Raw genomic sequence first — 14,154 nt, forward strand, 5'->3', positions numbered from 1 at the left:
GTTTAAAAGGACAACTATTTTCCAATGGAAGCCATAGCCTGTCAGTGTTGCTGTCACGAACTGTTTACATGTTGTACCGTTTTATGTGCAGATGCCAGGACCAGAGGCCTATCAGAGCAAGGCATCTCCGGACTCTGGGGATCCCACATCAAGACAATCCATCCATCCACAAAGCCACGGACTATCATAAAATGCAGATCTCCCCCCCCCCCCAACCTCTTTTCCTCTCTATCCTTTTATCCCTCCTGAAGTGTCGCCATGGACCATCATAAAACCCGATCACCTCCCATCCACTCTTGCTCTCTACCCTTTGTCATTCCCAAGGTGTCACAAAGAAAAACATTAGATTTCAAATTACCCATCCCAGATCTCGTGTCCCGACAAAGTGGCACATTAATTGATTTTGTTAAATTTCCTGAGAACCATTTGACAGGGCATGAAACACACCCTGGGTCCAGCCCTGGCTATTTAAGGGAGATGCTAAAACTCCCCATGCACTCCTTTACCCCATCCCACCTAGTGTAGCGCAGGCACCCTACTAGGCATTCTGCTCGCTGTTGAATCTCTGCTTCTCATCAGGACAGGTGCGTATCGCCCAGTAACTATATTCCTGCTAATGCAACCATCTCTGTATTTTCCCCACCTTTGTTTCCTAGTCTTCTACTGAATAACCTGACAGGCTTGGATTGAATAGGGACTATGAATGGTTATCCCATTATCAGAAGTAACTGATTTCATTATCAGAAGCTACTGATTGCATCTACTCCCCCCTCCCCTCTCTACCTATGTATCTGACCAGCTTCTTCTTACCCTCCATGCATCTGACGAACAGAACTGTGATTCTCGAAAGCTTATGCTACAGTAAAGTTGGTTAGTCTTAAAGGTGCTACTGGACTCTTTTCTATTTTGCTACTACAGACTAACATGGCTAACTCCTCTAGATCTTCACTGTTAAGAATCCTACATTAAATTCCATGTATAAGAACAATGTATGATCTCTGTGTACACATGGGGAGACCTGAGCAATTCTGTCCTTGAACTTGAGGAGACTCACAACTAACATCAGACAACCCCTCTACCATAGATCATTAGTGCCTTCTGAAAGGGGAGAAGCCTTGAAAATATGTTACCACAGATGGCATCGTGTTCTTGCTGCCGGGTGGAATCAACACACGGAGATCCGGCTTACGGTTACTCATTCCCAAGTTCATGGGAGGAGGAGACTTTGCTTGCATATTCTTGTTCAAGTTGCCAGGTGAGACCAGCAGACCTGGTGAGTTTCGGGGGTTGCCATACCCGTTTCCTGTTGATTATTGCAAGGAGAATAAAATAAAATTGTAAGAAGTGTGCAGACTGAAGATGTTTCCTAGGTTATGTAAAGCAACACGTAAACATTGTCAATATACACTCAGGAAAGATCTTGAATGGATTAGAAGTGACAACTCTTTCTCAACTGTCTATATTTTGATAAGGCAGACACTGAAAAAAGCTGATGCTCCTATTTTACCATTCCACTATAGAGTAGACACACAAATAGAATAAGAACACTTAATAGTCCACTAAAATACATAATAGATATTAATTATATGGCCTATCATATTCAATAATTACCTACTATCTCCCCACCAGCATACTATATTCAAGTAGATTCCTCCTACTGCATTCCAACCTGCCTACTTATCAGCTATTCAGTCTTCCCACCTTTCTATTTCTGGCCCGCCACTTATTCTTCCATGCCATTTCTAACATTTCTTTAAGCATACTTCTATTCTTATAAGCCATTATTTCTATAGCACCATCAATATACATGGTGTTTTACAAAGGAACGTAAGGAAAAGAAAGACCTTTCCCCAGAGCATCTTACAATCAACATTTCAATAGTGGGGGTGGCAACAGAGAGAGGGAGGAGGAGGGAGGTTCTCAACATCTTTCTCTGTATCAGTACTGGCTGCATGTCTCTTCAAGTCAGAAAGGAGTGTTTGCTGATACTACAGGGTAGCCCTGGTGGCTAACTTAATATTAGGTATTTGTTCATACCATCAAGACTGGAGTCCAAATCCACACTCAGCTAGAAATCTCCCTAGGTAATCCTGGAACAATCACTCCCTCTCAGGGCCAAGCTACACATGACGAATGACACTTGAACGGCAAGTGGATTGAGTGGAGGGCAAGTGAACAGGGAGAAATACACTTGCCATTCAAGTGTCATTTGTCATGTGTAGCTTGGCCCTCAGTCAGATCTACTTCATAAGGCCTGAAGAACAATAGGAAAACACTATACATATATTGATCCAAGCTTCCTTAAAAAGTTGTTATAAATATAGCAAACAATATCTCATTATTTCCCATTTTCCAAGCTATAAACATTTAAACTTAAAAAATTTCTTTTTAAAATGAGTGTACGTTCTTAAAACCCAAACATTCTGATCACTTAGGGGAATAATTTTAGTTGCCAGCAATTTGAAGTTTTATGTATTTTGAGACTGCCTTTCCACCCAAATGTCCTCAAAATGACTGATAATATGTTAAAACATAATTTCATCGTCGAATCAATACACATTTAACACATTTACATGCTTGTTGTACAGTAATGAATGCTTAACTGAATAGAAACCTAATGCTTGTTACCTAGAAGCAGCTCATCTCAGAAATACTGTGGAGAGTTGGGGGATAGGGAGGGAGGGGGGGGAGAGAATACAGAAGAAAACCCTATAGAATTGGGCTGCTTTCACGGACAAACACAAGAGGATTCTGCTTAGCCTGACTCACTTTTTTCCACTTCAGGGTTTTTGTTTTGAAACAAAGAAAAGTGCAGCAAGGCTATAATTTCCGGAAAGAAAGCTGGAGGAGGCAGACTCTTAAATGCTTCTCCTTCTGTTCCCCTCCTCCACCTTCAGAGCCTGATCCTGAATGCTGATTTTGGCAGGAGGAGTCAATTTGGATTTTGAAAATACCCCTTCTCTCTCAACTCTGCTGTCTTGGCTTTTCAGGCTTTACATCCTGACATTCAGGCATCTCCATATTGTGCTAATTTGGTGTTTTCAGGAGCAGTGCCTCTCCTCTGCAACTGTAATAATGACAATGATAATGCTGGCACAGCACTGCAATTAGTACCCTCTCCAAGCACCAAATGCTGGAACCTCCTACTCGCCCATGAATGCCACTCAGAAAAGGAAAAACCTACCCAAACAAGCACGAGTGGGTGCGTCCCACAGCATATTTGCCAGGCAGTGGTTTCCCTGTTCTCCTCCTTGGCATTTGTGCTCTCTTGGTGGTTGTTATACCAACAATGTAATTCTAAGCATGTATATTGAGAAGTAATTCCATTAAGTTCAATAGGACTTACTCCCTAGTGAGTGTGCTTAGGATTGTAGCCTATACGCTGTTTTGATGTTGAAACCCCCATATTTTCTATTGCCTGCTGAAAGTGTTACTCCCTTAATAAGCAGAGAGAAGCCTAAGAGAATGGGGACTCATGGAGTATTAATACTTTTATCATGTACAGGCTTCAAAGATTGCATTGTGGCACGAAATTAGCAGTGTGTGTTGAAGAAACTTCCCACAAAAAAGCTAGAAAATAAGTATGAAAGACAATGTTGTATAACAGGGTTATTTTCTTTACTAATCGTGCACCATATTATAAACGAATAAGTTTAGAACACACTTACATAATTCTTGTATTCTATACCACTGAAATATACTAGAAAATTGAAAACACATCACAATCTGCCCTTGCCCAAGAAGTCTTGTTTGTGTTAATATGCACTGCACAGGTTAAAGTTCGTAGTGGATTAGTTGCTCATACTGGTTATGTACCTTAATGAATCAAGCCCAGTAGGGCAAGGGATTGGATCCTTCCTATAGTTCTAATTTCTGATCTGGATTGTTGATGCAACAGTCACGGGAAAATATATACACACTAGCAACAAAGCCCATTGTGGTAAAAAATACAACAGGCTCTAGAAATGGCAGGGGGCGCCGGGCCAGTCATTGCTGCCTCCTGTGCTCCCTGATCCCAGTTGGGGAAGGGCAGGGTTGCTGGGACTGGCATTTCCCTCCCCGCTGTGCTCCAATCCCAGCCGGGGGAGGGCAGGGCGGCTGGGCCGGACATTGTTGCCTCCTCCACACCCCAATTGCAGTGGGGAAGGGCAAGGTGGCCAAGTCAGGCATTGCCCCATCCCCTATACCAGTGATGGCGAACCTTTTTGAGCCCGAGTGCCCAAACTGCAACACAAAACCAACTTATTTATTTCAAAGTGCCAACACTGCAATTAAACCTGAATACTGAGGTTTTAGTTAAGAAAAAACAACTCATGCAGTTGTCCAAACTAATTAACATCTCTCTCTCTCTCACTCACTCAAGAGCCACGAAAGTAAAGCAAGTTAAATCAAAGCAGTTTGCTCTTCTTTACACCAGCAGCCCTGCTTGCAAGCACTCTCTCTCTCTCTCTCTCACTCACTCACTCACTCACTCAGGAGCCACGAATGAAAGTAAAGCAAGTTAAATCAAAGCAGTTTGCCCTTCTTTAAACCAGCAGCCCTGCTTGCAAGCTCTCTCTCTCTCTCTCTCTCTCACTCAAGAGCCACGACTGAAAGTAAAGCAGGTTAAATCAAAGCAGCTTACTCTTCTTTAGAAAGCCAGCCCCAGCAGCCTGGCTGCTGCTAAAGAGACGGGCAGTAGGGAGGCAGCCTTGATGAAAAGGAATCACGTGGGCAGGGCCAAAACCCATGTGATCTCTGCTCAGAGCTACTGGAATGCCATTCCAGGTGTTCCCCCTCCAAATGAGCCCTGGACCTAGCGATCCGGCGACTTGGCTCGCATGCCCACAGAGAGGGCTCTGCGTGCCAGCTGTGGCACACGTGCCATAGGTTCACCATCACTGCCTTATACCCTGATCCTGGCTGTGGGAGGGCAGGGTGCCTGGGCTGGGCATTGCCACTTCCCCTGCACCCCGATCGCGGCAGGAAAGGGCTGGGAGCCAGGCCTGCCCGTCCTGCTGACTCCTCACCCTGATCCAGCTGTGGAGGGCTGTGCAGGTGGGCAGGCCCTTCCCACTGCTGGCCAATTGCAGCAGGGAAGGGCTGGGAGGTGGGGCCTCCCATCCTGTCGCCTCCTCACCCTGAGCTGGGAGCAGAGGGCTGTGTAAGCAGGTGGGCCCTCCCTGCCGTCAGCCAATCCCATGGGGGAAGAGATGGGAGGTGGGCCGTCCTTCCCACTGGCACGCAGACTGTGCCTGTGCCACATAAAAGGTGAGTCGTCACCAATATGGTTCACCTTTTATGTTTAAGGATGTTCCAGTAAATGTACGTGACATCTTACAAGCAGAAGGTTTACTTTATTTGTATGAAATCCATTTCTAATAATTATCTGAATGAGACATTATACTTGGGATTTTTTTTTAAAGGAAGGATAAAATAGGTCCCCACCTTGTTGAGTCTGTATCCACTTTGACAATTTTGAGTAATGGTAGTGGGTATCATAACAATATGGTTGCCACAGGGGATAATTCAGTATTTGGTGTAACAGGTAGAATCCACCATTTCAATATATTTGAGCTAAGATTTGCAGGAGGGGTGGTTGTTGGTTTTATAGTTGTCTTCCTCGTGCACTTAAAAAATATTTAGTTAAATGAAATAGTCAGGCATGAAAATTGAAGATTTCAGTTTCTGAAAGACTGAGAAAATTTTCAAGTAATAGTGTGATTACCTGAGCTTCCAATTGAAACAAATTGTGCTGGGTGGCCATTGTTGACGTCATCTGTAAATCTCATGAAGAGGGTCTAGTTGAAACCAATGCTATGGAGCCTATAAACCTATGCACAAATGAATTGTGTGTGCGCGCTTGCATGTGAGAGGGAGTGAGAGAGGAAGGAAGGAATACTTGGGTCAGTCACACATACACTCAGTGTAACCTATCTCACAGGGTTGTTGTGAGGATAAAATGAGAATGGGCTAGCCACGTACACAGCTCTTAACTTCTTGGAGGAAGGCCAGGATAAAAATGTATTAGATAGATAAAAATGATCCCTCTCCCCCTTTTTTCTGATAGTGGGGCTATTATGGAGATGAAGTAATTTTAGGCAACCACATGTCAAAAAAACCAAGTGACTCTGACCTGCTCCACAGTTTGGAAGGAGATAAAAAGAGATCCTGTGCCCTGTCCATCATCACCACCACTGGCTGGTTCAAGCTGGGTGGTCCCTGTGACTGTAGATAGAGCCACTGGGGCACCCCTGACCCAATTAAGACAAAGTCGAGCGTCGGTTTCTGAGTGGACTTTGTGGGAAGCAATGTTTCTCTCCCCTACAAGCTCAATGCCACCACTGCCACCTTTCCGTCTTCCCATCATACCATGAAGCCTGCTGGAAAAGTGGCATGGGGTGTGCGTGTGGTGGGGGAGGACAGAAAGTCAAGAGGAGATGAGAAAGGAAATCATGTGAAAGGTGGCAAAAGAAAGAATACAAAAGGAGGGAACATGAATGAGGAAGGGGTGGGGGAGAACAAGGTACAAGAAGTGTGCAGAAATGGCTAGGAAGTAAGGCACCAAGAGTGAACCATGAAACACTTGCCTATGAGTGCCACACAGAGCATTCTGGGCTTACAGGGATATTTAAGGAATTTTGAGACAAGGGATAAAAAAAAAGAAATGGAATGAGACAGTTTGATACAGATTTGTATATAGGAGCTATTTGTTATTAACAAACGGTTGGTTTGTGTGTGAAGCTGTTACACGCAGTCACTTTCCACACAGAAGTGCCATGGGAAGTATGTTGTGTGTGTATGTCAAGAGACAGGTACAGATATTCAAAGTCTACAACTTCCAACTTGTTATTTGAGGGAAAGAAAACAACTGGCGGGGGGAGGGGATTCTTTCTACAAATGATTTACATCAAATCAAAGCAATTTATTTGATACAAAAAATTAACAGCAGGATTGCATTCCCATCATTTAGAAACTGTGCCACTTCAAAACACCAATCATGCAACTCTTTATGTATTTACCTACTAATGTAAAATATTTTGAAACATGATGACATTTTCTGCATTTGTATTTTTAGAACATCAAATTATTTTAAAGAGTGACTGCAATCTTTTCCTTACCAGTGGATTTCTGCTGTTCTTGGCACATTGTGCCAGCTAGCAATTTGGAGCCATATAATGACTGTTTCTCCTTCCAGCCACCAAATTGTTATGCTTTTGGCAGAATATGGATCCCGGAATGCAAGACTGTAGACTCTAAACCAATGATATACAAACCCATCATTTGAAAATCAATGAGGAATACATGCACAGGGCCTGCAGCTAAAGACAGCCTGCATTTAATCGAGATGCTTAAACCGCATCCTCCTCTACATGCTGAAAGCATTGGCCTCTGTTGAGGCACCTTTAGCTAAATGCATGGAAGGAAGTCTTTGTTAAATTCAGATGCAAAACAACCAGGAAAACCCAGCAGCAGCAAAATTGGTACAGCCCTTCTAATATAGAGATTAAACCTTTCGTTAGCCTGTATTTTAAAATTACACTTCGCCTGGACAGTTATCAATTTAAATGTGACTGTGTGCAGAATGTTACATTCCACAAGCCACTAGAAAGCACAAAAATTATATGCCATGTACGAATGGATTTCCTGATTATAAATTAGGAGAAAATGAAGAACAGATGGAATCTAGGGCCAGTTTGCTTTACATTTTTATTTGATTAAGAGCTGTATTTTTTGCTGAATGAAATGTATTCAATGTTACGGGTATCACTTGTGCTGCCTAATGACAATAAAAGCAGCAGAGGTACAAGCTTGAAAAGGGCATGTGCCAGAAGGTGTAAATTTATAGCACTTCTCCATCAAGGAGCTTTAACAGCAAACTGTTTCTTTCCCAGACCCTTACAAGAACTTGCTTTTTGCTTTATTGATTTTATCGAGCAAATGGTGTTTACAGAAAGTTTATTTCTTGCTGAGTCTAGCGCTGGAACAAATCACCCACACACCCCAGAATGCTCTAGGAGCCCTTTGTATGAACCAAGGATGCTGCAGAAAAAGAAATGGTATGGAATGGAACACAATTTTTACGACAGCATACTGAGGGAAAAGCCTGAGCCCAGCCTTATTCACTGAAGCTTTTGCTAAGGAGAAGAGGTGCTTACCTGGAACCAGATTAATGGTGTGTAAAGGAAGTATTTCCTATGTTGAAAAGACCCCTCACACATGCAGAGCTGAGCTCTAGCTCTCCTATAGTTTAATTTGGTTCAAGGGACCCCCTCCAATGCCAACAGTCTGAAACCAATTTTGGGCTTTGACCAGCAATTCTCTCCCAACATATCCTACTTTACATGCAGGAAGGTAGATTATATTTTATCTCATTGCAGCATCTAGACCACAGAGGTATCCAGGGTATTATCTCCAAGGATATCTCCCTGATCTCATTGAAAGAAAGACTATAAATGTGATAAATGAAGAAATAAATGATGGAAACTGTGTTGAATCATATTTTTAATTTATTTAATTTAAAACATGTCTATGCTGCCTTTCCACCCAAATAAAGTCCCTAAGGCAGCAAACAACAAAACATTCAAATATTTCAATTTTAAAACAGCATTTAAAATAAAGTACATATAAAACAAACAATTCAATAAAAACATATAAACACACACGTGTATATATAACACAATAAGGGAGAGGATCAATTATATTTACTAGAGGTACAGCAAAAACCAAACACACACACACACACAAAAGTCTTCACCTGCTCGCAGAAGACAACAATGGAGGGAAACAGACAAATCTCCCTGGGAAGAGTTCCAAAGTTTTGGTGCTATAATTGAGAAGGCCCTTTCTTGGGTTGCCTCAGGTGGTGGGGGTGCCCAAAACAGGGCATCTGAAGATAACAAGAGAGGGTGGGTAGGTTCATAAGGGAGAAGGCAGACCTTAAGGTGTACTGGTCCCAAGCCTTATAGGACTTTAAAACACCTTTAATTGAGCCTGAAAGCAAATTGGATCTGCAGTAGATGGAACAAGACTGGAGTGATAAGGTCCCTATGACTGACTCCAGACAACATCCTGGCCACAACACTCTGCATCAACTGTAACTTCCAGACAGTTTTCAAGAGCAGCCTCAAGGTGGGGCACATAGCAGTAATCTAATCTAGATGTTACCAGGACATGTACTACTATGGCAAAATAATTCCCACCACAGGGTCACAGCTGGCTCACCGGCTGAAGCTGGAGAAAGGCGTACCTGACCATTGTTTGCCATCTACTTATCCAACAGGAAGCCCAGGTTCAGCTTCATACCCCAAGCCATGAATCTGCTCCTTTAAGGAGAGTGCAACCCCATCCAGAACAGGAGATATTCCTGGGTCAAACCTTCCCCCCACCAGTTGTGCCTCCTTTTCATCAGGATTAAGTTTCAGTTTGTTAGCCCTCATCCATCTCAAAACTCCCCCAGGCATTGTTCACAGTTTCTACAGTCTTCCTGGGATCTGTGAAACCATGAAACAGAGCTTATTGTCATCTGCATATTGGTGGCATATCAACCCAAATCTCCCACTGACCTCTCCCAGCAGCTTTATGTAGATGTTGAAAAGCATGGAGGACAGGATGGAACTTTGTGGGAGGCATAGCAGCAGTCCTTCAGTAACACAGTCTAATAACAACCTTAGAGGTTGTACCAAAAACGCACCACAGTACAGTGCCTCTCAGTCTCAAACCCAAAGGGCAATCCAGAAGGATACCATGATGAATGGTATAAAAAACCTGTGAGAGGTGTAGGAGAATTAACAGAGTTGCATTCCCCTTGTCCATCTCCCAAATGGGTCATATGCTAGGACAACCAAGGCCATTTCAGTCCCATAGCCAGGCTGAAAACAGATTAGATATCAGGCTTTCCAGTCCTTCAGTGGGGGCGGAGGATCTCCCACCACAGTGCTGATTTTCCGCTGCCACTTTGAATGGTGGCAGGAGGAAAAAAAGGCTGTCAGGCTGACAGTGTGAAATTTCTTTTGAGGAAAACCTAGAAGTGATGTCAGTCCTTTCTAGAAATCACTGGAAACATCAATGGTTTTATCATAAAATTTCTTGTGATTCTTAGAGAGAATCTAATCTCTAAAATCTTTGGATTTTCCTGGAAGTGATGTCACACAGCCAACCCGTTGGACATCCCCCCCTGCCCCCAGGCCATGCTCAAATCCCTAAATCTTTAAATCAATCCTAAATCATGAAGTCTTATTGTTGTAAGAAGTAAAAGACACGTGAAGAACTAATCTAAAAAGTGTTTCCTTTAACATTTATTTGTTTTGCATCTAGGATCAATAGTATATTGCCAAAACTTATAGCCATATGCTGACTTGTGGGGTCCACAGGCCTTTAGAACCAAGATGACCTTTGCACCAAAATTCAGCTCTATTTGAGAGAACAGTTACTATTCACTGAGCTACACTTCAATATTTTTTATTTAGAATATGTATATCCTGTCTTTCCAGAGACCTCCTCAAGGAGGATCACAAAATAAAGAACAGCATAAAAATATCCATAATAAACAGCCATTAAAAATAAACCATAAAAGCCAGATCATAAAGCAGCCTAAAATGAGACTAATAAAACGGTCATCAAGCTATAAGCAGATCATAAAAACAACTGAAAAAGATGGAACCCCTTAGGTAAAAGACTGAGGGAAAGGGATATATTCTCTGCTTATTAGTTATGTTTGTAACCTCTACTTTGTCTGAAGCTCAAAATGCATTTTAGCTTCATACCAGTTCTAAAAGAAAAGTTAGGCAGGACTAGCTAGGTTAGGACTAACTCAAAAGGTGCTTGGCCCTGGACAGATTATCAGTAACAGGATAATGTGAACCCACATTCAGATAAAGCACTCTGGCTACTGCACCTTACCTGACAGAGAAAAGACAGGTCCCTGTGATTCCATTACATGCTACCTATGTCTTTCCCATAACGTCTGAAGGGCATTCATGTGTCTGAAATTGTGGCAAATATGCTCTTGAAAGCTGTGAGTGATCAAAGCTTTCAGGATGATGCTTATAGTATGTTTTCAGACATGCCTTTAAAAATAGACACTATTGACTTCTTGTGGAAATGTGAGGATCCATATTTTTTCCCAAAGGTCCTCTGTCCAACATGCCACTATCTCTACGTACCTATATAGGAATTCTTAGCAAGTCCTGGTTAAATAAAAGAAATGCTGTTGACCCATCTGCACAAGACAGTGCTGAGATATTGTAGACACTCGTTAAGTGGATCCAGTCCATTTAAGGTCCATGCCAGAGACTCTGAATACATCCATATTACCTACCTCCCTGTCCAGCAACAGGGTAATTTCAGGGTTAGCATGAACAGGGTAGACTGCATAAAGAAATAAGAAATGTTGGTGCAAGAAATGCATCGCTATATGTGCCTTATTGTTGTAGCAAGAGAGTACAGAAGTGTCTAAAAATGAACTATACTTTCCATCATACATTAAATGCAGAATCCAGACTCTTGCTTAGTTTTTGTTTTTCCAGATTGGCTGTTATAGTCAATACTGTCATCTGTTTTGCACTATTTGTGCATAGGCTGTGCAGTTTATGTTGTTTGATAGTTTCTTAATGGTATCTGATTGAGGAAAATTTACAAATATATTGCTGAGATGCAGGAAAACATGATGTTTCCTAGATCTCTGCTACTAATTGTATTGATTTATTTGTTTCTACTTCAGCAAGAGTTTTGCGCTATACCTATCACATTATCTTGTTTACCCTGGAGTTGTTTCGTCCCCAAATCAACTAAGCAACTTCATTTTAATTAATTAAACAAGCCACTTAGAAGTATTACATGCTGATGTCCACGTTAGATTCCCCCACACAATGCTTGTGATTTAAAAAGGCTTTAAACATCAAGATCAACTTACTGAACATTATAATTCTATAGTAAGTGATAGTAGTTTGACTGAATGGTTATGCTTTACAGTTCAACATTAAATCTGACTGGAAGATTCTGACACTTCCAGTTAGATACTTCCAAAAAGAAGGGATTTTGTATGTGCATGTTGTTTGTGCTCTTATGCACCGTCCACAATTCCTGCATGTTATGGACAGGTAACACAAGCCATGAAAGGGAATTAGTTGTATTAAATGATCCCAGTAGAGACATGTTTTAAATGCTGTTATTGGATTAAAAAATGCTTGAGCTAAAAGCACAAAAATGTTTCTGAAACTGTGCACAAAGAAGCAGGAATAATTCACCATGACATGTATTCTCTGTCTACTACTTCAGTTTTGCGCTGTGGTGTTTAGATCCATCATCACCCATACTTCATTCTGGTAAACTAGGAATGATTTTTTTAAACCACCCAGTCCAAGGCCACCTCTTACTATTCTTTACCATTATGCACAACACCCAGAACAGTGCATCACATTAGCAGCCTGACTTTATGGGCCTGATAAAACCATACATTTCTAGCACTTAGCACTAACATGCCATCTGTAAAAAGCTATTCACAATGGCAAGCCAAAATAAAATGATTATAACAAATTCAAGTTACCATAATTAAAATTAGTTAAAACAAAAAGCCATATTCAGAGTAACACTGATGTGTTATTCCTAAACCACAAAGCAAAAATGGTATGAAAGCCTTCCCTCAAGAAAGTATTTGCTCAGCTTGGGTTCATGGAATGCAGGTTTACTAAATAAATGGGAAATATCCTTCTCATAAAATGTTTGCATGTGGAATGTAAAAATACTCTATTTTACACAAAAGAGAAACAGGAAGTTTGGAAGACCAGGAGGGCTGAAGCCATGCATACCTCTTTCCTCTGCTCATACCCAATCCCAATTTTCTGTGAGACTCCTCCCTTTAGCTTCTTTCTGCCAAATTTCCATACTATATCCTGCTTCAGACTTCTTTCCCTAGCCTCCCTCTTTCAGCCCTTTCTTGGTCCATTCTGGTCCATTCCTCTCTGCTTAGGACCTTTTGCCTGCCCTGAAGCTAAAAAGAAACCTTTAGTGCCTTACAATAGAGATGTTTAACTATGTAAGTTCAAAAGGGTACACAGACCATAAGTCAATCGATATAATGACAGCGGGTTGGGGAGCAATTACTCTATCATTAGATTTTGACATTGCTTTCTAAGCATAGGTTTTTTTCCCCTTGATCTTTCACTTGGTCACCCAAGCAGACAGTCTGTGCTCTTATGGGCTTGTATCCAGCAAAGCAATTATGCAGGTGATTAATCCATATCTGATCTGTACTGTGGGCACCCCTCCCCTCAACAGATGCAATTCGTATGCAGCTAGCAAACTATACTCACTTTTTAAAACATTCCCTGCCCTTGAGTGCTAAATCAAACAAGTGAACAAAAATGTTTGATTGGGGAAAACACCTTACTGGAAAATATCACCCTTTTTGAAAGCGTCAAGGGAGGTACATCACAAATCTGTAGTTTGTTGCCCTTCCACTTACCCCCATTTGACTGCTTGAAAGCTTTTTTGCTATAGAGGCTATTCATTTACTTCTATGGCTGGAAATCAATTGCCTTTTTGAGATAAAATATTCTTTTTTAAAAAAAAATGAGTTGGGGCAAAGGTTAACTTGAGATACATCATGACTATATAATGTGAATACTGTGTCTTCACTTTCCCAAGAAATTTTACTGGGAGCCTTTTGGCTGTTGTTATGTTGTTGATCTCATGGAATAAGACACTGAGGGAATCCTGACATGGCTAAACTGAATTCCACAAAGCTTCTCATATGTCACTTGAATGTAGCAAATACATATTCTAAGTAAGATGACAGCTATACAGTAAAACAAAGAAGATATTTTCACTCTACAAAAACATGAAGCAAACTTCTCAGAGGTCTACTAACCAGTACAGCACTTGCAATGGGTTAAGAGAGACAGCAACTTGAAAGCAGCCTGTAAACAGTCAGGATTATGCTAGGGATGTACAGTCATATACAACCAGTCTGAATATATACCCCACAAATACCATACTGGTATTTTGGAAGTATATCTGGAGTGCTATTCAGAATTTTGAGGAATAGTGGTATCTGGGTCCCGTATCTCTCTCCCAGTCCAGAGAAGGCGGCTTCCAACAGAAGCATGTCTTGCCTGGCCCGGGAAGGCGGCTCCCAGGCTAGGAGAGCTGGGAGCACAGCCTGGCAGACGTGGC

General features: G+C 41.7%; 1 protein-coding gene across 11 annotated transcripts in view; it reads right to left on the minus strand.

Annotated features, from left to right (window-relative positions):
- Window positions 1–14,154, minus strand: part of MEF2C (myocyte enhancer factor 2C) — a 199,391-nt gene that overhangs the window by 22,529 nt on the left and 162,708 nt on the right. For all 11 annotated transcript variants that reach the window (XM_054986346.1, XM_054986356.1, XM_054986353.1 and 8 more), the window contains one exon: window positions 1,131–1,303. In XM_054986346.1, the coding sequence (XP_054842321.1) occupies window positions 1,131–1,303 (173 nt within the window). The remainder of the gene's footprint in view (window positions 1–1,130; window positions 1,304–14,154) is intronic.

The sequence above is a fragment of the Eublepharis macularius genome, chromosome 8, assembly GCF_028583425.1.
Source record: "Eublepharis macularius isolate TG4126 chromosome 8, MPM_Emac_v1.0, whole genome shotgun sequence".
In the NCBI taxonomy this organism is placed as follows: Eukaryota; Metazoa; Chordata; class Lepidosauria; order Squamata; family Eublepharidae; genus Eublepharis; species Eublepharis macularius.